This window comes from Zalophus californianus, chromosome 7, assembly GCF_009762305.2.
Source record: "Zalophus californianus isolate mZalCal1 chromosome 7, mZalCal1.pri.v2, whole genome shotgun sequence".
NCBI classification, from domain to species: domain Eukaryota; kingdom Metazoa; phylum Chordata; class Mammalia; order Carnivora; family Otariidae; genus Zalophus; species Zalophus californianus.
Genome location: NC_045601.1, coordinates 7,741,339 through 7,764,433, shown reverse-complemented (window position 1 = coordinate 7,764,433; position 23,095 = coordinate 7,741,339). Strand labels below are relative to the sequence as shown.

Below are 23,095 nucleotides of genomic sequence, written 5' to 3'. Positions count from 1 at the left end.
ATGTTTATAGCCCAGTCTTGAGTCACGAAAAACTATCCTAGCTACTCTCAGTTAACCCTTTGTTTTCCTTAGAATCTTTAAATCATGGATTACAAGAACATTTATGAGTTACATAAGCCAAGTAATATGTTTTCACTGTTCACTATTACTTTCAAATTATAAACGGTATGCAAACATTCTCTGGGCATTATCAATAATGTTACTGTATATCATTTTATAAAGTTTTGTTAGGATCCTAAATCCTAAGCTAAAAAAATTGTTTTTTGTTACATAAATATTTGATTTCTTTGATTCAAAACCATTTATTTGGATGTATGTACCAATACAACATTCTCTTCTAGGTCTGCATTGCCTCTCTTCTGTACACGTTTGTTGGATGTTCTTACATATTCTATTCTCCTGGTATTAAATAACATGTGTATATACTGATGACTTCCAAATCTATATCTTTGGATTTCTCTCCTGCGCTCGAGACCCACATCACTTACCTACAGATATCACCAGCATAGCTGTCCCATAGACCCCTCAAATTTAGTGTATTAAAAACTAAACTCATTATCTTTACCTCTAGCCTTAAACAGTGATACCACGTATGTCATTTTGTGTTTCATAGTGACAAAGTATAGTATCAATTCCTATCTTGAAAAATAAAATATAGTGGAGTTAAATTTGGAAGCACTTGTTAGCTTTGCTTTCAAATAACCGTTGTTTTACCAAGTAGAGATGAATGCTATGTGTCTGTTATGTCAGTAAAGGTATGAAGAACACAGAGAAAACATTGAAGAGGAGACAAAGACCAGGCTTGGGCAAATTTTTTATGAATGAATATTGATAGGCATTTGTAGCTAGAAACAAAATTATGAAGAAATTTTTTGAATGGATTGCATAAAAAGTTTTAAGACCTTTAGAAGTAAGATAGATTATGGGGCGCCCGGGTGGCTCAGTCATTAAGCATCTGCCCTCGGCTCAGGTCATGAGCCCAGGATCCTAGGATCGAGCCCCGCATCAGGCTCCCTGCTCGGCGGGAAGCCTGCTTCTTCCTCTCCCGTTCCCCCTGCTTGTGTTCCCTCTCTCGCTGTGTCTCTCTCTGTCAAATAAGTAAATAAAATCTTTTTTCAAAGAAGTAAGGTAGATTAAAACTACAGATAAAAATTCGATCATTTAAAAATATTGGTAATTAAAAAGTAATAATAACCGTTTTTATATTAAAATGTAGCAAAAATCCCTATAGCAGATAAAATCCTTTTTGATGGATCATAAAGGAAATTAGTGCGCATGCATGCCTGTAGGGGTGGGGAAGGGGCAGGGGGAGAGGGAGAAACAGAATCCTAAGCAGGCCTTATGCCCAGAGCGGGAACCCAGTATGGGGCTCAGTCTCATGACCCTAAGATCATGACCTGAGCAGAAATCAAGAGTCCGATGCTTAACTGACTGAGCTACCCAGGTGCCCCTAAAATTCTTCTTTTAAAACTATTTTAATTTAAATTGATTAGAAGGTAAATTGGTTTTAAACAGGATTTCTTTAGTGAATTGATTTTGGGTATATCAGTTTGTTACCCATATAAATATACCCTATTTCACCAAATCTAAGGCATACTAGAATATGTTTTAAGAAAAAAAAAAATGCTTACAATTGATGACACAGTGTGGTTTTTAAAAAAAAGAAAAAATTTTTTTTTTATTATTGAGAGAGCAAGAGAGAGAGCATAAGCAGGGGGAGTGGGAGAGGGAGAAGCAGGCTCCCCACTGAGCAGGAAGCCCGATGCGGGGCTCGATCCCAGGATCCTGGGATCATGACCTGAGCCGAAGGCAGCTGCTTAACCAACTGAGCCACCCAGGTGCCCCGACACAGTGTGGTTTTATACTAAGATTTTTTATTTTTTATTTACTGAAAGAACCCTTTTTTATACTTTTTGATATTTAGATACAGGATTTAAAAAACTATTTGTTACTTGTGTGTGTGTGTGTGTGTGTTATATATTATATATATAAAAGAAAAAGTAAAACATTAGTGAATATGTTTCTAAAACTTATTCATATCATCAGTTATAAAACATATTTTAATTTCAGAGATGTTAAAATACAGAATGTGTGAGCTGGATTCAGTGACACAAAGTATATCTTGGATGTGGAGGGGAGACTGGAATGGGGTTTTAGGTTTGGCCATTATCAGTATATGAAGTGGAAGCGAAGATTACACAGGGAGGGGAAAGTAAGGCAGAGGAGATTGAAGAGTGGAACTCTGAGAAACAGCGTTTTCTGGAGTGAGCCGGGTTCCAGGGAGGAAGTTTGAAAAAGAGTGACTTGGGAAGTAGAAAAGAACCCAGAGACTGTTTTATCTAGAAAGCAACAGGATGAAGGGATTTCAGTTAAGGCAGAGGTGGTTAATAGTGGCAGAAATGCCAAACAGGAAGGAAGGGGGGTTGTGTTCATTTCAAAGCTTGGGAGGAAAATTAATAGCACCTTTTATAACTGACGAGAAAGTGTGATGTTTACTTTCTGTGCATTAATTTTGAATGATTTTATATGCCAGTTGAGGCAAATGATACTGAATTATTCTGTATGTCTTCAATTTTGTTAATGCTAAATTTAAAATGTTATTGTTCATTTGTGGGAAAGAAGAAACCAAGGAGTAGAGTAAATTAACATTTTTACCTATTATCTGTCTTTCATTTTTTTATGAGAATAATCTGAAAGTGCTTAAAGATTCTTTGCTCAGTCTATTTCATTTTACTAATGAGAGAAATGACCCAGGACGGATGCCTGGGTGGCTCAGTCTGTTAAGCGTCTGCCTTCGGCTCAGGTCGTGATCCCGGGGTCCTGGGATCAAGCCCCATGTCGGGCTCCCCTCTCAGCGGAGAGCCTGCTTCTCCCTCTCCCTCTGCCTTCTGCTCTGCCTACTTGTGCTCTCTCTGTCTCTCTGTCAAATAAATAAACTCTTAAAAAAAAAAAGTGACCCAGGAAACTTACGCGGTCTGCTCCAAGTTAAATACATTCAGTTCACGGCAGAGGCAGGGATGGGATGTGTTGTGTTTTTGTTTTTTAAGATATTTATTCATTTAGGGCGCCTGGGTGGCTCAGTCGGTTAAGCAACTGCCTTCGGCTCAGGTCAGGATCCTGGAGTCCCGGGATCGAGTCCCGCATCGGGTTCCCTGCTCGGCGGGGAGTCTGCTTCTCCCTCTGACCCTCCCCCCTCCCATGTGCTCTCTCTCTCTCTCTCATTCTCACTCTCTCAAAATAAATAAATAAATCTTTAAAAAAAAGGTATTCATTTATTCATTCATTCATTCATTCATTCATTCATTTGACAGAGAGACACAGCGAGAGAGGGAACGCAAGCAGGGGGAGTGGGAGAGGGAGAAGCAGGCTTCCCGCCGAGCAGGGAGCCTGATGCGGGGCTCGATCCCAGGACCCTGGGATCATGACCTGAGCTGAAGGCAGGCGCTTAACCGACTGAGCCACCCAGGCGCCCCGGATGTGTTTTCTAAACCATGTTTCTGTCAGGTCTGCTGTGCTGCTTTTCCCTTCTTAAGTCGAAGGCGGTTCACTTGTGGTGATTTCACTCACTGGATAACCGCACTTTTAGTGTAGAGAAGTGGCTTGTTTTAGATTTGTAGTGGAGAATATTAGAAAGCATAGTGTAGAGCAAGTATAATGAAGCACGGAAAATGGATAAAATCTTTTTGGAAATTTAGAGAGAAATGTTGTATATATTTTGAATCTTTTAATTTTCAGCATATGGTTATGATTTTTTTTTCTCCAGTAACAGCCTGAAAAGTATATGTGAATATCAGTTTTATTGAAGATATTGAGAGCAGCTTCATGTTTTAGAGTTAACACAATGATCTGTTTATTTCTTTTTAATAGAAAAAATGAACGCACCAAACCAGCCTCCCCACAAAGACGCTGGGAAGACTGTGGAGAACGTGGAAGAGTACAGCTATAAGCAGGAGAAGAAGATCCGAGCGGCTCTTAGGACAACAGAGCGCGATCATAAGAAAAATGTGCAGTGCTCGTTCATGCTGGACTCAGTGGGGGGGTCTTTGCCCAAAAAATCAATTCCAGATGTGGATCTTAATAAGCCTTACCTCAGTCTTGGCTGCAGCAACGCTAAGCTCCCGGTGTCCGTGCCCATGCCTATAGCCAGAACTGCACGCCAGACTTCCAGGACTGACTGTCCAGCAGATCGCTTAAAGTTTTTTGAGACTTTACGACTTCTGCTAAAGCTTACCTCAGTCTCCAAGAAGAAGGACAGGGAGCAAAGAGGACAAGAGAACACGTCTGCCTTCTGGTTTAACCGGTCTAATGAACTGATCTGGTTGGAGCTCCAAGCCTGGCATGCAGGACGGACCATCAATGACCAGGACCTCTTCTTGTATACAGCCCGTCAAGCCATCCCAGATATTATCAACGAAATCCTTACTTTCAAAGTTAATTATGGGAGCTTCGCCTTTGTTAGAAATGGAGCTAGTTTTAATGGTACTTCAGTAGAAGGGCAGTGCAGAGCCCCTCATGGAACAAATACGGTGGGTTATTCAACGTATCATGAGCATCTCCAACGCCAGAGGGTGTCATTTGAGCAGGTGAAGCGGATAATGGAGCTGCTGGAGTACATAGAAGCACTTTATCCATCGTTGCAGGCTCTTCAGAAGGACTATGAAAAATATGCTGCAAAAGACTTCCAGGACAGGGTGCAGGCACTCTGTTTGTGGTTAAACATCACAAAAGACTTAAATCAGAAGTTAAGGATTATGGGCACTGTTTTGGGCATCAAGAATTTATCAGACATTGGCTGGCCAGTGTTTGAAATTCCTTCTCCTCGATCATCCAAAGGCAATGAGCCAGAAGATGAGGGTGATGACACAGAAGGGGACTTGAAAGAGCTGGAAAGTAGCGCGGATGAGAGTGAAGAAGAACAGCTCTCAGGTCCAAGGGCACCGGAACCCACACAGCCCGTTGACAGCAGTTTCAACGTCCATTCACAGGATTGCGTGCCTAAGAAGCTTGAGAGGCTTGAGTCTGAGGACGACCCCGTTGGCTGGGGAGCACCAGACTGCAGTACAGAAGCAGGCTTTAGTAGACATTGTCTGACTTCTATTTATAGACCATTTGTAGACAAAGCACTGAAGCAAATGGGGTTAAGAAAGTTAATTTTAAGACTTCACAAGCTGATGGACGGTTCCTTGCAGAGGGCACGCGTAGCCCTGGTAAAGAGTGACCGTCCAGTGGAGGTAGGTTTCTGGTAGGCGTTAGTATGGTCTTGTCCTCAGTTGCATTCTTACAGTGTGCTGTGGTGGTTATTACGTCCTTTTGTAGTCTTGATATTTTTAAGGTGTAAGTGGTAGTTACTGGAACTTGCAGATTTAAACATTTCTGTAAAGCACTGTGATAAATGCGGAAATGGATCTACGAAAACTGTATGAAGTTTAGTGAATTAAGTGTAAGGTGGTGTGTGGAGGAAAAAAATCCAGCCATATAAATACAGGATGGAGAAGGACAGGCTAGGTATAAATAAAGAAGGAAGAAAGCCACAATCATGGGTGACCACAGGCTGAATATGAGTCAGTAAAAAAGCCAACATGATGCTAAAATATTTTTAAATGAATATGGCATCCAAGGTCATGGATACGGTTCTTTCTCTATTCTTTGCAATAGCTTGTTCCCTTTTTGAGTAGCATGTCCAGTTTTTGGCCACTGTATTTTAAACCAATAAAAACAGGTACTACACATGATTTTAGCCAAAAGAGATGTGAGTTGTAGAGAAATATAAGAATGTAAGAATGATCAAATGATCTTATTTGGCAAAGTTAACGATTAGCATAGATGATAGAAGTTTAAGGGAAGCCTCAGTTATCAGATCCACATTTTGATATGTGAAGATTTCTGTGAGAGGAGTATGCCTCCTAGAAAAAGCAGTTTGAAAACAATGCAAATTTTGTTCTGATAGCTTGATGTCTCGGAAATTCTTTACTGTTAAGGGTGGTCAAACTAGAAAGGGGCACACTGTTGGATACCGTCTTTGAGAGGGAGAAGAGCAATTTTTCTCTTGTGGTGAGTTTGCATGTTCATCTGGCTAAAAGCAAAAGCACCCAGATCTTTGAGTTCCTTTATACCTGTCTCTGGTTGTCATTTGCAATTTTAGTAGCTATTTACATACATACGTGTGCACCTTTTATTTTTATTTTTTAAATTTCCGTTTACTACACAATCTGGCTGGCTTTGGAGGGAGAGGTGATACAATAGAAGGCATTTTTTTATAATGGGAAACATTGGAAGAGAACCTCAGTTTATAAGATTTTTATTTTTCATGAACTAGACCGTGAACCCTAGGAGAACGGGTCAGATATTCACATAATATAGCAAGATGTTTGCAAAAGGAATCTGTACTTTGTAGCTATAAGAAGTTAGTTTACTTTGAGTATTATTTTAATTACAAGTCTTAAAAGTGAATTTATATATGAGATCCTGTTTTTTTTCCTTACGATTTTATTTATTTACTTAGAGAGAGAGCGCGCACATGAGCAGTGGGGAGGGGCAGAGGCAGAGAGAGAAGCAGACGCCCTGCTGATCAGGGTGCCCGATTCAGGACTTGATGCCAGGACCCTGGGATCAGTGAGATCTTCTTTGAACAGTATTTTAACTCTGAATGATATTTTTATGTACATCTTTTTATTAGAGCAAATGACTGTTTTCCTGTTTAGTCCAAAATAACTATATGATTTTTTTATAGTACAGGTTTCAAAATCAGTAGAACAAAACTAGATACGGAATAAGGATCTGCCATATACTTCAGATGGTGAATGACTCATTTTGATCTAGGTTTTTGGCTGGAGTGGTTCAGTTCCAGTGAGAACACGTGGGCAAGACAGGGTCGATGATTGATTTTTATTGTGAAACACTATTTTTGAAGTAATAAGAACGAAACAGCTCTGGCGGTATTACCTCATCTCTGATTCAGTAGATCTCATGAGAGAGAGGGACTCATGGTAAGGACCCTGGGAGGCATGCGGGGGCTTCTTAAAACTGCTTTAAACTCCCAACCCCAAATTCTTTTCCTGTTCCCTGAGAACCGTTTGTGACAATGAACTGTCCCTACTAATGGTAGAGCTTTGCATCCCTTACATGTGTTGGAACAAGAAAAAGTTTGGGAATGAGTGCACTACATTTTCTATTAGAACTCAAGTCGAAAACAGATGGCGAACTGTGGTAGCCCATAGTTTTGAATTCCTGTCAACATTGTATTCCTTCGGTTTGACCAGTTGAGATTTAACTGCAAAGGTTATCCTTATAGAAAAGAAGAGTCATACGAATTCAAAGCTCATGAAGTGTGTGAATTAAAGACTGTTAGAAATACTTGCAGATTGTTTGCTTTTCAAAACAAAAATGAAGTACAGAAGCCCCTGTTTTAAGTTTTGTTTTATAAAATGTTGTGTTTGTCAGATAACAAGAGAGTAACCAAGAGCTGAGGTAGAATTTCAGTCCAAACTGATACAAGATGAGGCTTCAACATTATAATGAACTCAGTCGGAAAGTAAGACTTATTTTTATTTCCATTGCAGGAACATAATTTCTGGAAGGGGAGGTGTATGTGTGTGTATGTATATGAATGTATGTAGACTTTCCTTCTGGGTTTGTTTTAGTCTTTGACTAAGTATGTTGGAGAAAGAGCCACAGTTTTTGAAATCAAGTAACTGGATTCCATTCCTTGATGTGGGTCTTTCTCACCACATGACTTTGTAAATGACTTGATCTTTCTGATCCTAAATCATCGCATCTGTAAAATGGCTATAATACTTTCCTACCTACCTCACAGGGTTGTTGTGAGGCTTTAAAAAGATATTTGTATAAATGGTAAAATACTATAGAAGCCAAATATAAACTATTAATTTTTAGAAGCTTTGTTAATTTTTTTTTCTTTTGAAGCTAACTGTAAGTCAATATGGGCCAGACTATTCTATATGTTTATTTTTAAAATGTATTTAACCTTTTAATTTCTGCCAAATACTCCCGCATTTGAAGGACATATGTTTTCAGCAGTGTGTAGGCTTTAGGTTTAAAGACAGTTTTGTTTTCATTCTTGATAGAAGCGTCTTGACCAGTGGGCACCACAGATTGTACCCAATACATATCTTATATTTTGCACTGTTTTTTTTGGCTTATGTGATAATAGTAATGAATGTAGTTGAAGGATTTCTTGTCGATTATCTTTATATTTTTATTCTTTATGATTAAGTTACTTGTGATTAGTGTTTATAAATAACATGATCTTATATTTAATTCCCCTTGGCTTATAAACATGCTTTTATAAAGCAATTTTTCTCTAAAATTTTATTATATTTTAAAATCTTTAAATTTAAAAACTTGTAATCTTGGGATGATTCTAGATTTATGGAAAACTTGCAAAGATAGTACAGAGTTTTCGTTACGTTCCTCATGCAGCTTCCTCTAATACTGGCATCTTACTTTACTTTGCTATATTTGTCAAAATTAGTATATTAACATTGGTATAAAATACTGTTTACTAAACTGCGGACATTATTTGGATTTCTGTCTTTGTGCTACTGTCCCCTTTCTGTTCCAGGACCCAGTCAAGGACACCGCCTTGCTCTTAGTCGTGCCTTCTCAGTCTCCTCTGATCTGTGTAGTTGCTCAGTCTTCCCTTGGTTTCACGATCTGGACGGCTTGTAGAACAGTTTCTGAATTTGGGTTTGTCTGGTGTTTTCTTAAGATGAGACTGGGGCCTTGGGCTTGGGCAGAAATGCCACAGAGTTGAAGCGCTCCTCATGGCCTTGTATTGTCCCTGGTGATGTTAACCTGGGTTCCTTGGTGAAGGTGTTGTCTGCGGGGTTCCTCCGCAAGTTAGCAGTTTTCCCTTTCCCTGCTGTACTCTTTGATGTGAGTTACTAGATGCAGCCCACACTCAAGGGGAGGGCAATGAATCTCCACCTCTAGGAGTAGGGAGTATCTACATGTATTATTTGGAATTCTTCGGTATGAAAGATTTACCTCTTCCCTCCCATTTATTTATCTCAGTGGGAAGTCATAAATATTTATTTTTTCTTTGGGTTATAATCCAGTAGTATTGTTCTTTATTTTGTTGCTCAAATTGTTCCTTCTTTAGCCTCTCTAACTCTTCCAGTTGGCTTCTGTGTCCTTTTGACATCCCTGCATCTTTTTTTGTATTGTTTTGCTTTTTGAGCAGTTTCTTACTCTACGGCATCATCCTTTATTTTTCCTGTTGCACTCCTGAAATCAGTAATCAGTCATTTCCCCGAGGAGCTCTGGTTCCTTTTATTGGAGGATGTTATTTAGAAATGAAGATCTGGGCACTGGATGTTACTATTGGGGTGTCATTGCTTCCAGGACCATTCAGTGGTAGAGTTAGAAAATATAGGAACGTCTTTCACCCATTGTGTACGCACAGGTTGATAGTTGCTTCTCTTATCGATTCTCCTTGCTTACCCGTCTGTCTCTCTGTCTGTGAGAAATAAACGTGAGTTCACACTGATGTCTCGGGCCTGAGCCAGCATCACCGGTTTCATCCTAGCCTTCCTCTCCTGCTTATTTGTAATTTTTTCTCTTGTGGTGAGAAACCTGGCTCCCATTACTACAGTTATTTACATATTTGTGCAGCCAGAGTCTACACGTAAAGTAGTTTCAGAATTGCTAACCGGGACCCCTGTGAGGAATAAATCTGCCAACTAGAGTATAGCATTTCAGTACGGTTCTTCTTATCTTTAGTCTTAGAGAGTCACCACGGAATTTTCCAGAGTTAGCTAGGTCAGCGCCTTTATCCTTCACCCTCTTCAGTGAGGTCATATCATCTCAGTCTGCATTCCGTCCTGGGATTCCGCAGAGTTCTAGTTGATTTTTTGAAGTTTGCCGTAAAGTTTACTTTTTGTGTTGTACAGTCCTTTGGGTTTTGTGCATTTAAAATGTTAAATACCCATAAACTATTTGAGCCATAGGTTGTGATATGGTTATTTTATTCTCCTTCCTTTTCGCTTTACCATATGAGATTTATACATTTTCAGAAGAAGAGACAGATAAAATTTTTACTTAATGTAGTGTATAAGAAAGTGTAGTTGCCTGATTGCATGTTATCGTGCATATTACCTCAAATCCTAAGGAAGAGTTTGGTTATTTTATAAATTACTTTCCTTTGAATTAGAAATGATGCTGTGATTGTTACAAGTTTAATGGCCAATAAAATATTGTTTGTTTTATGAGCCAAGAATAATTATGCTAATTTTTTCCTATAAGCACAATAAACCCTGAAGAGGTTGCCTTCTGTATTCAGAGTGGACAACGCCTGTAGAAACGAGGATATAGATTAGCAACCGTCACCATTTATCAAGTCTTCCGCATGTTAGGCACAACAACCAAATGAAGTGGTGGTGTTAATTCTCTATCTTACAAATAAGAAGAGTCGGTAACTTGCCCCAAATCACAGGAGCTGTAGATTGTTGGAGGAATTCAAGTCCAGGATTCTGGGATACCAGACTTTAAACTGTGCTAATGGTGTCCAAACCTGGCTGCACACCAGCATTATCCAGGGAGCTTTTGAAAATTCATGTACCTAATGCCCTCTTTGGATATAGGGCAAATCAGAATCTCTTGGGGTAGGACGTGAGCGCTGCCATTCTTAACAGACCGCCAGCGTGCTTCCTATGTAGCTGGACCAGCACCAGTGCAGTTCTGAGTAAGCCCATTGGAAACACTAAGTAGGCTACAGTACTCGCCCACCCCCGCCTTCCAGATTAGTGTTCATTAATACAGTTATTATAGTTGTTTTATTTGCTTCAGTCATCACCTGTCTGATTTCATTAGCAAAGTTACACGGACTTTGTCATTGAGTTAAGTGGCAAGCTGATAAGCACATTCTTGCTCATTTGCCTTTAGGTTTTCTGTTTTCTAAAAGCATACTTACTTGAGGGGAAATAGGAAGTTGTTCTATGTTATTTTTGACTGCAGTGAGCCAACGGAGTCAAACCTGATGTAAGATGGAGACCATCAGAGGACAGAACTCTCAGCTCGCAGCGGAGAACTGCATCCCATGAAGACAGCACACCAGCAGCAAGACTAGTAGCTAGCATTAACTGAACACTTGCTATATGGAGGCGGGTTGGTCAAGTGACTTGGTTAAAGTTGTATGTATCCCATATGGCAGAGCCGGGATGTGAACGCAGAACTGGCTCTAAAGCTATGCTCTTCACCATTACAGTATGCTGTCTCTTGAAGTTACATTTTGCCCCACCTAGTGCTTTAAGTATTTTGTGACGTAGTGGCTAGCTTTTGAAAATAAGATTTCACATGAAAGTCTGGATTTTTTTTTTTTTTTTGCTTTCCTTAAAATACTAAGAGGAAGTCTATCAACACTGGGCCCACATTCCCACATGGTAGCATCTGGTGGGCTCCAGTTGACCACAGTGCCCATCATTTCTTTTTCTTTTTTTTTTTTTTAAAGATATTTATTTATTGAGAGAGAGAGAGAATGGTAGAGAGAGAGCATGAGAGGGAAGGAGGTCAGAGGGAGAAGCAGACTCCCCGCTGAGCAGGGAGCCCGATGCGGGACTCGATCCCGGGACTCCAGGATCGTGACCTGAGCCGAAGGCAGTCGCTTAACCAACTGAGCCACCCAGGCGCCCAGTGCCCGTCATTTCTTACTCTCTTACTGTCACCCTTCCCTAGCCCACACATTGACGTCACCCACCTGGCCCTGTAGGCATTTCAGTTTGTGATATGACCCCTGGTGTAGAATGATGGAAACTTTTGAAGGGTAACAAAAAGTTGATCCTTGAACAACATGGGGATTAGGTGTGCTGATCCCTTGCACCGTTGAAAATATGTGTGTGATGTTTGAATTCCCCAAAACTTAACTACTAATAGCCTCCTGTTGACGGGAAGCCTTGTTGATAACCTTAACAGTCAATTAGCATGTATTTTATATGTTACATGCACTATATATTCTTATAATAAAGTAAGCTCGAGAAAAAAATGCTATTGAGAAAATCATAAGAGAAGATACATTCACAGTACTGTACTGTATTTTATAAAATATCTATGTCTAAGTGGACCCACATAGTTCACACTCGTGCTGTTCAAGGGTCAACTGTATTTTGATCTCTTCCTTTATTTTATAAAACAATACACTTTCTTTCTTTTTTTTACTTATTTATTGAATGTGTATATAAAGAAACAAAGTTGCTGCCTATCTTGTACTCTGGCTCAGAGTAGTAATTCTTTGGTTTGCATCTTTTGGACTTCTTTGTGCTTATATAAATACATATCTTTGTAATTTTTTTTAAAAGTTTTTATTTAAATTCCAGTTAATTAACATACAGTGTAATGTTAGTTTCAAGTGTACCATATAGTGATTCAGCACTTCCACACCCAGTGCTCATCATGACTAGTGCTCTCTTTTTTAAAAGTGATAATACTGTATTCTATGACTGGTAGGGTTGTTCCCCACCCCGCCCCCCACTCTTTTCTTTGGATTAGTCCCCATATTGGTATATGTAGCTCTACTTCAGTTCCAATTAACTACTACATGGGACGCCACATCATAGGAATGAATCATTTTACTGTTTTCTTTAAATCCCACCATCTGCCTCTGGCAGCCGTCAGTCGGCTCTCCGTAGCTCTGAGTTCAGTTTTGTTTTATTTTGTTTTTAGATTTCACCTACAGGTAGTATCATATGGTATTTGTCTTTCTCTGTCTGACATATTTCACTTAGCAAAATGTCCTCAAGATCCATCCTTGTCACAAATGGCAGGATTTCCTTTTTTTGGTGACTGAATAAGATTCCTTTTTATATATATGTAAAATCTCACACCATTGATAGACACTTAGGTTTTTCCATATCTTGGCTGCTGTACATAGTGCTGCAGTGAACACAGTGGGTGCAGATTTCTTTTTGCATTAGTGTTTTCCTTTTCTTTGGATAAATACACTGAAGTGGAATTGCTAGATCATATGGTAGGTCTGTTTTTAATTTTTGAGGAACTTCTGTCCTGTTTTCCATAGTGGCTGCATCAATTTACATTCCCACCAACAGTGCACAAACATTTCCTTTTCTCCACATCTTTACCAACACTTGTTACTTCTTTTTGATAATAGCCATTCACTGAGTGTGAGGTGATATCTTATTTTGTGTATGTGTGTGTGTGTTTTGAGATTTATTTTGAGAGAGAGAGTAGCGCACGCATGAGCTAAAGGGGCAGAGGGAGAGGGAGAGAGATTCTCAAGCAGACTGTGTGCTTGGGGTCCGATCTCACAACCCTGACATCACGACCTGAGCTGAAACCAAGAGTCGGATGCCCAACTGACAGTGCCACCCAGGCGCCCCTCTTATTGTGGTTTTGATTTGCATTTCCCTAATGATTATAACCATTTCACTCCTAATGGGCACTTAATTTATTTCCTTTATAAGTGGTGTAGCCACAAATACTGTGTACATTCCCCTTTATGAACTTCATTGTTTTGTAAGAATGGTTAATTGAAATGGAAATATGGGGTCATTGGGTATACATATTTAAATCTTTGATAGATATTGCGAAGTTGGTCTTCACAATGGCTGTACTAATGTATACTTTACCCAGTGGTGTAGGAGAAATCCCATTTGTCCTCATTTTTGCAGCCATGATCAGTAAAAACTATAATTTCCTTTTAATCTTAATTCTTTTCATTTTTAGTGACATTCAGCTGTTGTCAAGTTTATAGGCCACATGCATGTCTTCTTTGAATTTTCTTTTATTCATTTTGTTCATTTTCTGTTGTTTTTTTTATTATAATCTTGACCTGTTGGAGCTATTTTTATTTTATGGATATTACTCATTTTTTATTATGGCTGTAAATTGTCTTTACCTTGTTTATGATGTTTTTCATTAGATAGAAGTTTAAAATATTTTAGTCTTGATCACCTTATTTTGTGTGTAGATTATAAAACATTCTATATTTTTTCCCTTATTTTTACATACTTCAAAAATTTTTGTTATGGAAAATTATTAAACCCGTGCAAAAGTCGACAGAATAATATTATGAATCCCTTTGAATCTGTATCCCAGCACACTGATTATCAACTCATGGCCAGTACCCCCAGCCACTTGACACCTTCTTCCATCACTTTGAAGAAAACCTCAGGTGTCATATTTTATCCTTAAATAGTTCAGTATTTTTCTCTGAAGGATTTGGGCTTGTTCTAGAAATGTACCACAGTACCATTATCACACCTAAAACATAGCATTAACTCCCTTGATCATCAAAGATCAACTTAGTGTTCATATTTTGATTGTGTCATAGTTATCTTGGTTTTCTTTAAAAAATATTGTGCAATTTAAGTCAGTTTTCAAATAATCATACAAGGTAAGAGTTCATTATATTTTCCCCCCAAAGATTTTATTTATTTATTTATTTATTTATTTATTTATTTATTTATTTATTTGAGAGAGAGAGAGGGAGAGTTCTTGAGTGGTGGGGAGGGGCAGAGAGAGAGGGAGAGGGGATCTCAAGCAGACTCTGATACGGGGCTTGATCCCACAGCCTGAGATCGTGACCTGAGCTGAAACCATGAGTTGAGGCTTAACTGACTGAGCCCCACAGGTGTCCCCAGTTCATTATATTTCTTAGGTCTTTTTTAATCTGTAGCTCCCCCTCCCTTTTTTTTTTTTGCCATGTATTTATTGAAGAACCTGGACCTCTTATCCTATAGAGATTCTCCTACAGTCCGAATTGTGGTGATTGTGCCTACAGTTGTCCTTTTTACTTGTTTCCTTTTTCTCTGTGTTCTGTGTAAACTGACTGTAAAAACTAGTGGCTTGATTAGATTCAGGATTTCTTGATTGGTTGATTGATGGTGTTAATACTGCTTCATGGGGACACGTAATGTATGACTGTCTCTTTGAGACATTAGCAGTTAATGATCATAGATCGCTTACTTCAATAAGGATTGAAAAGTGGTATTTCTAATTCTCTTTTCTTCTTATTAGCTTAATTATCAGCTGCATTAAGTAGATATTGCTACAAAGAGAAACTTTCCTCAGCCATTATTTGGTCACCCCCGATGTGGGGCGCTGTCTCATGAACCTGAGATCATGACTTGAGCCAAAACCAAGAGTCAGATGCTTAACTGACTAAAACACCCAGGGGCCCCCAAAATGATTTTCAATTAAAAAAATTACCTTTCAAGTACTACCACTCTCTTTGTGAGTTTTCCTAATTCTAATTTATGTTGTTTTATATTTTCTATGATTTTCTTCTTTTAGCTTTTTTTTGAAAATTGGGCTGCAGTCCTCTCTGTTTAGTGGGCATGTCTTTCTGGCAGGCTTTCATTGTCTCTAGGGTTATTCTGCTTATTTCTCTGCTTAATAACCCTGTATTGGATTCTAGCACAGTCCTTTTGCTCATTTTTAAACGTATTTATTTTCATGAACTTTAAGGAAAGAGAGAGTTCAGAAGTGTTAGGGTTTGTAGCTTTGAGCTCCTCCTTCTGAATTGCCAAAGCACATGTTTTCTTTTTTTGAGATCTTCTGGTGTGTTCCCCTCCCACTTCTGGACCTTGTTGTTCTTTACCTCTACTCTACTTTCCTGGTCAGTTGGATTTCAGTCTAGCAGGTTTGTCCTGGAAAGGGGATTTTAGCTGATAGTTTTAAGAGTTTGGGAGGCCTAAACCACTTCAGCCCCTTCAAACCTGTTGCAACCCCTTGACCTCACTCATGACTTTGTACCCAAATCGCTTTCTGTTTCACTGAAATCCTCAAAGAGAAGCAGGGAGCTTTCTATTGAATAGTCAATAGTGATTGTGGAATTTGCCCCTTTGGGCCCATCAGACACCCTATTAATCCCCCGTGTTTCCCTTGGACAAGTGCTGATAACTACAGGGTCTGGCACGGTTCACTTCCCCCCATCTCTTCTACTTTGGAGTTCACAGAGATACCTTGTCACATAGTTTTATTGGACATGTGTCTCAAGGAGTTTTGACTTTGTTGCCCTTGTTCTGTGTGTTCTTATGGGGGGGCTAAGGGAAATCGAAATCCGGCTGCCACCACTGTCTTTCCAGAATTCCGGTTATTATGTTGTACTAAATTGCCAATATTTGGTCATATTTGACTGACTAAAATGGCAATTTTATATGGCTTAACCTAATGTATAGCTCTGTGTTTAGGTTATTAAACCTGTATTAACATTTGGAGTCTTTCCATATGTGATATGTTCAAAACATATTTTTGTATTTATGTTAATACATTCTCTAGTTTCTCATATCAGGCAAGAATTTCTAAAATAGCCTCATAATTAAAAAATTATGACTATAGTTATGGGGGTAGGTATGGATGTAATTATTTTTCAATTTTCTTTAACATTAGCTTATCCATTTTCCAACTTCTTCAGCTGCTGCCTACTTTTTATGTGTTTATTGTAGATAATTCGGTATGTTTCTCTGCTGATCTGTTTATACTACTTTTCTATTTTAAATAAAGTAGGTTTATTAGTAAAGTTTGCCATCTTGTAGGGCAGTTCTTCCCATTTATTCTTTTAAAAAAGTTCTGGGCTGTTTTCACTTCTACACATTACTTTCTTCCATGTGAATTTTATTGAATGACTTTATTAACCTCCACAAAATGCCACTGGGGTTATGATTGTAATTACACTGCATTTTTATTGATGTCTCTGCTATTGAGTTAACTCAGTTTTCCTGAGTTGACCACAGATCTTATACCATATTTAATCCTGTATTTCTCACTGGAAGTAATAATAAATGGATGAAATTGCACTTGATCTTGCACTTTATTGCCCCCTTCCTCTCATGTTTTATTGAAATAATTGGGAATTTAAGATCCGGGTTTTTTTTCTTACAGTGTGCTTTTTTTAAAAAAAAATTCAAATACTCCTTCCTTTCTAGGAGTTGTTTATAGTCTTTCACCAAGTTACCATGATGGAGTTGTATCTGCCTGTATAACTGCTGCTAGTTTTGTGGCTTCGCACTTCCTTGGGTATTTTTGTTTTTGGATCTTTATTCTGATTTAATTTTCATTTGACTAGACCCTACTGTACTTCCTCAGGGAGTTTTTTAGTGAAGGTAAATGCACTGTACTTTGATTTCTTCCGTGTCCAAGGTTTCTTCTTTCTTCTTCACGTATTAGTGATATCTTGACTGTGCAAAAAGCTCTCCTCCATCTCTTCCTTCTGTTCTTTCCGCACGCCTGTTATTCTCACGTGAAGCTCCTAGATCCGACTTCCGTGTCTCTATTTTTCACTCGAAACTTCCCTTCCTTTTTCTTTTGCTCTTCGTTGTAGGGATAATTTCTATAGTTAATGTCTGAGTTATTAGTTTTTACCACACCCATTCTATTTTCACTGTCTTTATTGAATTTGTTTTAGAAATCTTGGTTGGTTAAATTTTTTCCAGAGGACTTCAGTGCAGTCGTGTAGTAGAGTATTTTATGGTTCTCTCTTGTTTCCCACATTAAATGAGTGTCAGCTGTTCTGATGCTTCAGCTTGGTTTCCTTAGTTAAAATTGCTGTTTCCTCTTCCGTGCTCAGTAGTTTTTTAACATCTGTTCCTCGTTGGACGGGGATTGAGCCACCAGCATGCATCACAGTGGGAACCCGTTTCCTCCTCAGCAGCGTGGGTCTGGCTGTGGGGTCTCCCAGGTGGTGTTGCCTTCACTGTGGACAAGTAAGGATTGTTCTGTGTCCCAGTGAGCGTGTAGCGCATGGGTGAGCGGGCTGGAGCTCTAGACAATGCCAAGAGAATTCTTTAGAATTTTATCAGAGAAAGTTCGCTGAATTTTGTAGAGCTTTGAATAAACCTTTGACCTGAGCTCATTCTCTACACCGGAGGAAAACAAGCATTTATAATTGCCTAAAGCTTTTAAAACAGACATGTCTTAACCCTGACCACATTGATCACATTTTAAAAATGATGTACCATTTTTAAAATTCTTGGCTGTTACGGGAAACTGAAGTATGTATTATTTAAATGCAGAAGTATGTATTGAGCATAAAAGGATGTGAGCAAAGGAGACCAGTTAAGAATTCACTCAATGACGGGGAGCGTAGATATGAATGACATGGAGGCAGAATAGCTATAATTGGTGATGTTTTAAATTGAAGAGAAGTTGAAGGGCGCCTGGATGATGGCTCAGTTGGTTAGCGTCCGACTCTTGGTTTTGGCTCAGGTCATGATGTCAAGGTCCTGAGATCGAGCCCTATGTCTGGCTCCGTGCTCAGTGCAGTCTGCTTGTCCCTCCCCCTGCTCTCTCTCTCTCTCTCTCTCTGGAATGGATAAATAAAATCTTTAAAAAAAATAAATTGGTGAGAAGTTGAGGTTTTTGAATTTTGTTGGCCTCTGTTTTCTCAATAAAAGGAGAAGGGAAGGTCTTCGGATATGATTGGTCAGGATGATGTTGCCAGGGGTCTAAGGACAGTGGAGAAAGCTCCAAATCCCCTATTTTATGAGGGAAAGTATAAGGCATCTGAAGAGGGTAACTATAAGAAAGTGTGAGCAACACTGAGATTCCCAGGAACCTTGAATAGCAGATATTTGAGTGGGACCAGCCAGCTCAATTTTATGAATTGTTTTCTATCAGCATCATTTGGTGTAGCTCAGGAGAGCAACGGACAGAAGAATTGGTTGAACCAACTAGTTTTTATGTTTATATAAATGGCTCCCTGGTTTTGTAATCTTTTCTCAAATTTCAGTAATTTCTGGTTTTCTCAGTCTGGAGATAGCTGTGGATAATGCTATATAGAACCTTCAAAATAAAGTGTTCTAATCATTCTAAGTATGATGATAAAATGATGCAAATGATGAACTTGATTCTTTTTCTACTATGCTTTTTTGATAAAAATATTATAATTTGGTGTCCTTGTTATGATTTTCTATTACTTTCAGAACTTCTTGGGTCTATGTTGAAAATGTTGAATTATTCTAAAGATTATTTTACCTGAAAAATTGTGATTTTGTAGATCATCAGCAAACTATAGAGAATAATAGTTAATAACCACAACCTTAGGACATTCTTTTGTATGCTATTTTAACCTTTGTTGAATTTTTGTTATAGTTTTCCGAATTTCCAGACCCCATGTGGGGTTCCGATTATGTGCAGTTATCCAGGACGCCACCTTCCTCAGAGCAGAAGTGCAGCACTGTGTCGTGGGACGAGCTGAAGTCCATGGACTTACCCTCCTTCGAGCCTGCCTTCCTGGTGCTCTGTCGAGTCCTTCTGAACGTGATACATGAGTGTCTGAAGTTAAGACTGGAACAGAGACCTGCTGGGGAACCATCTCTCTTGAGTATTAAGCAGGTCTGTTTCAACGACTGTTTAAAAATATTTAGCAGTTACTGTGCTATTCTATAGGCTTGTTTTTATTTTGGATTGAGGATTTTTTTTTTTAATTGCTGCAAGTAGTGAAAAATGAGTGTATGTTAGTGTTTTTAAGCCGCTCTTTTTAGGGTAATTTAAAATGTTCTTTGCATGTAGTCCTCAAAGATAAGATTGTGGTTCAACCTTTCTGCCATCACTTCCTCATTCCAAAAGGGTATAAAAGTACAGTGATGAAATGACATAGTCTGTTAACCTCAGTCTTTGGAGGCTGGAAACTTAAAATTCACTCATTAGAAGTAGTTTAAGTTCCTTAAATTTATTTATTTTTGTTCTATTTAAGCTCCATGGGAACAGATAAATGTCTTTAGAGTATGCAATGGGGAGATGTTTGGACTTTTTGCTTGCTTAGACAATTGCATGGATTAAATAGTAATGACAGCTGCTGTTTTCTTGGTTTTCGTTCATTTTGGATGGGATTCTCTAGGCGAGTTTGATACTCCAGAGGTAACAGGAATGGATGGAAGCAGTTGTATCTAGCACAGTGAATGCTGCCGAATGTTTGTATTTGTCCTTTATGATATGACCACATCCACTATGCAAAATAAACATGTCAGGTTTTGAAAAAAGAAAGAAAGAAAAAGGTGTGTTTTTGTCAACTGTGCATGTCCGTCCCCTCAGGATGGAAGGGCTAGGAGCTCATTGGCTCAGGATGACTGATGGCACCTGGGGACAAACACAGGCCATACGAGAGGCACAGAATAGGACTTGAATTGTTGGTTTAGCTGGGAGAGGGGGTGACTTGTGAAGACCTTATTGTCCCCACTTCAGTTTCTGTCCAGCACTGACCAGACAGCGCTGCTTCCTCATGCGCCCTGCTGCGCACCACCTTGCTTCTGGTTATTGTCCTGTCATCCACTGTGCCCATGCTTCTCACTTGTTCACCTGATTGCAGTGGTAATTTAGGAAGTTTGGGTAAAATACTTCCCTTTCTCACAAAATGAATACTTCAGGAATATAACCTGGTGTAAGACAAGGCAGAGTTTACTTTTTGCTAATGGAGCTATTGTGAGGATGAAACAGGAATTTATGTTAAAATATTTTAAAAAATAAAAACAATACTTAGATGAATGTAGCGTTACTAGAGTCAAAATAAAACAAATTTTGGCTAAAATTATTCAAAGATTTGGTTATAAGCAATTAAGTGACATCTTTAACAGAGAAATTTACATCTGAACAGAATAGCTTTTGATAGATTCAACTCTAGCCATGGCTCTCTTACCGTGGGTGATTATTTTTAGACCATTTTAAAGGGGAAATTCTGTTTATAAAAGCAATCCATATTTATTGTAGAATATTTGAAAGGTACAGAAAATGATACAGACAAAACTGAAAATTATCCTATTATGCTGCCAGTCAGAGATAACCACTGTCACTATTTTGGTATGTTTTTATCCATCTGTTTTTCCTACACATACAAGTCAAAGAAAAAAAATATATGTGAGTTTTTACCCTTAAATATTTTTCAAAAACAAGATTTTAAATGGCTGCAGTAGTGCTCTGCTACGTAGGTACACCATAATTTATTTAATCCCCATCATTTTAAATAATATTATGGTAATATATGATAACTATTATGATGAAAAGACTTTAAGGTCAGTCATCTCATGTCAGCCTCCCCCACCTTTCCAGCATTACCTGCTGGGCCTGCCCATGGCGGTGGCACTCAGCTTTTTGTTTAGATTTGTTTTCCCTGGACTTCCGTCTCGTTTCATCAAATTGAGCTTAGGTTTGATTTTTGTGATGATTAGAAGCTTTTGATAGTAAAGGCCACAAATCACAGTAGTTGCTATGCTAAATTATTACAAAGATTGTCGTGCTCTGTGGCATGTGAGTATATTTGAATCTCTATTATGTTTTTGGATAAAAATCATCAGTTTCATTGGGAGATTTTTCTCTCCTATCCCTAGTAGAAAAATAGATCTTTTTCTGTGGGGTTTATTTTCTACATAAATGTTTTTGTAGGGGAATATAGTTTCACAAATCAGTGTTTGCCTGTATGATAATTTCTCTGTGTATTCATGCTCTTAATACCAACCACTTTTATTTTCACTATTGAATTTTTAATCAAGACTACTAAAATGGTTATATAAAGTGAACTGATAAGGAATTGGAAAATATTTTAGGACTTTCAGAGGTTTTGAGGATGAGGAGGGGGATGCAGGGAGGGTGTGTGGAGTGACAGAGCTTGTGCCCCTGCAGCTGGTGAGGGAGTGTAAAGAGGTGCTCAAGGGCGGCCTGCTGATGAAGCAGTACTACCAGTTCATGCTGCACGAGGTGCTGGACCACCTGGAGAAGACCGACTGCAACATCGACGCCTTCGAGGAGGACCTGCATAAAATGCTGATGGTGAGACCTGGGGGCGGGGCAGGATGCTGGAGCGCGCGTGCCCGTATGTGTGTGGGAGAGAGCGAGCGAGCGTGGGAAGGGGGGCAGCAGGCTTCAGCCTGACTTTTTCATCTAGTATTGGATTAAATTTGTTTCTCCCAAATCCACGTTTTAACAAATCCGCAGTGGTTTTTGCGTTAGAATTTTTGACAAAGCTTACCCTAGTTCATTGTTTAACTGTAAGATTCTTCATCTTATAGCAGAATGGCCCAGAAATGGAACCATAGTCCGTTCCTGTTTTATCCAGCCGTCTGGCATCAGCCATTTCTGTATCGTGTGCGCGCGCTCGGGCTGGGAAGGCAGGAGTGGACAGTAAGAGGCTCCTCTTCTGCTGGGACCTGGGCATAGGGGGTACTTGCCCCCCCGAGTGCTGAGGGCCAAGGCAGACTTCTGCTGACGTGCAGGGATGACCTGGAGACGGATCCTCTCAACTGGCCTGGGGACGTGGGAGCTGTCACCCCGGGTCAAGCGTTAGCAGAGGAACCGCGCACATCCGAGGGATTGTGAATAGTAAATACTGTGATTTGGCAGGACCAGACTTATTTTGATTTCTTCCCAGGAGGAGCCCCCCAGGCTTCTCACACCACAGGTGTTGTGCTTACTGGTGCTTTCTAGCCTCCTGGTAGACCTGTCCCTTTTCCTTATCCACTCATTTAAGACTTCCTTGCAAGTTTCACTTTTCTCTAGAAAGCTCTGTCTGACAACTTCAACCTTTAACGTGCATTTACCTGTACCTCCTCTGCACTGTCACGGCAGTTATAATCGGCGCTGTGCCGTCGCGGACTCAGCGATCTGCTGCTCTGCCCTCGGCATTCCCCGACTAGCCCGAAAGCTTCATAAGCCAGGGGCTATGGCTTGAAGTGGTCTTGTCTTCCATACTGTCTGGTGGGGTATTAGTGTGTAACGGATACTGGTTGGATTCATTAGAGTGTATGCACAGATGATTCTGTCATGTGGCAAGTCAATGAAACAATATAAAAATGACCATGCTTATGGGCATATTGTTTTGTAATGTTTTCAAGACATGTTTTGTGGGACATCTCACTGTGTCCTGCCTCGGGATGGCTGCAGCACCTCCAGATACCACCTCCATTTTCTAGGCTAGAAGAAAGGAAAAGGGAAAAAGTATCCTTGCCAGCTCAGTCCAGAGCAGCGAAGCTCTCCTAGAAGCCACAGCCGACAGATTTTCGCTGTGTCGTATTGGCCAAACCTGTTGCCTGCCTCTTGACTGTCGTGGAGGCTGGGGAGGCAAATATTTAGCTTTCCAGCCTCTATCGTAGAAGGGTAGAAAGAAGAACGTGGGTATGAAGGGGACTTATGGTAT

General features: G+C 39.5%; 1 protein-coding gene across 5 annotated transcripts in view; it reads left to right on the top strand.

Moving 5' to 3' along the window:
• The window catches only part of MAP3K4 (mitogen-activated protein kinase kinase kinase 4), a 110,939-nt gene that overhangs the window by 49,195 nt on the left and 38,649 nt on the right, over positions 1–23,095 (top strand). For all 5 annotated transcript variants that reach the window (XM_027601198.2, XM_027601196.2, XM_027601197.2 and 2 more), the window contains 3 exons: positions 3,868–5,231; positions 19,063–19,305; positions 21,586–21,732. In XM_027601198.2, coding sequence (XP_027456999.1) covers positions 3,868–5,231; positions 19,063–19,305; positions 21,586–21,732 — 1,754 coding nt within the window. The remainder of the gene's footprint in view (positions 1–3,867; positions 5,232–19,062; positions 19,306–21,585; positions 21,733–23,095) is intronic.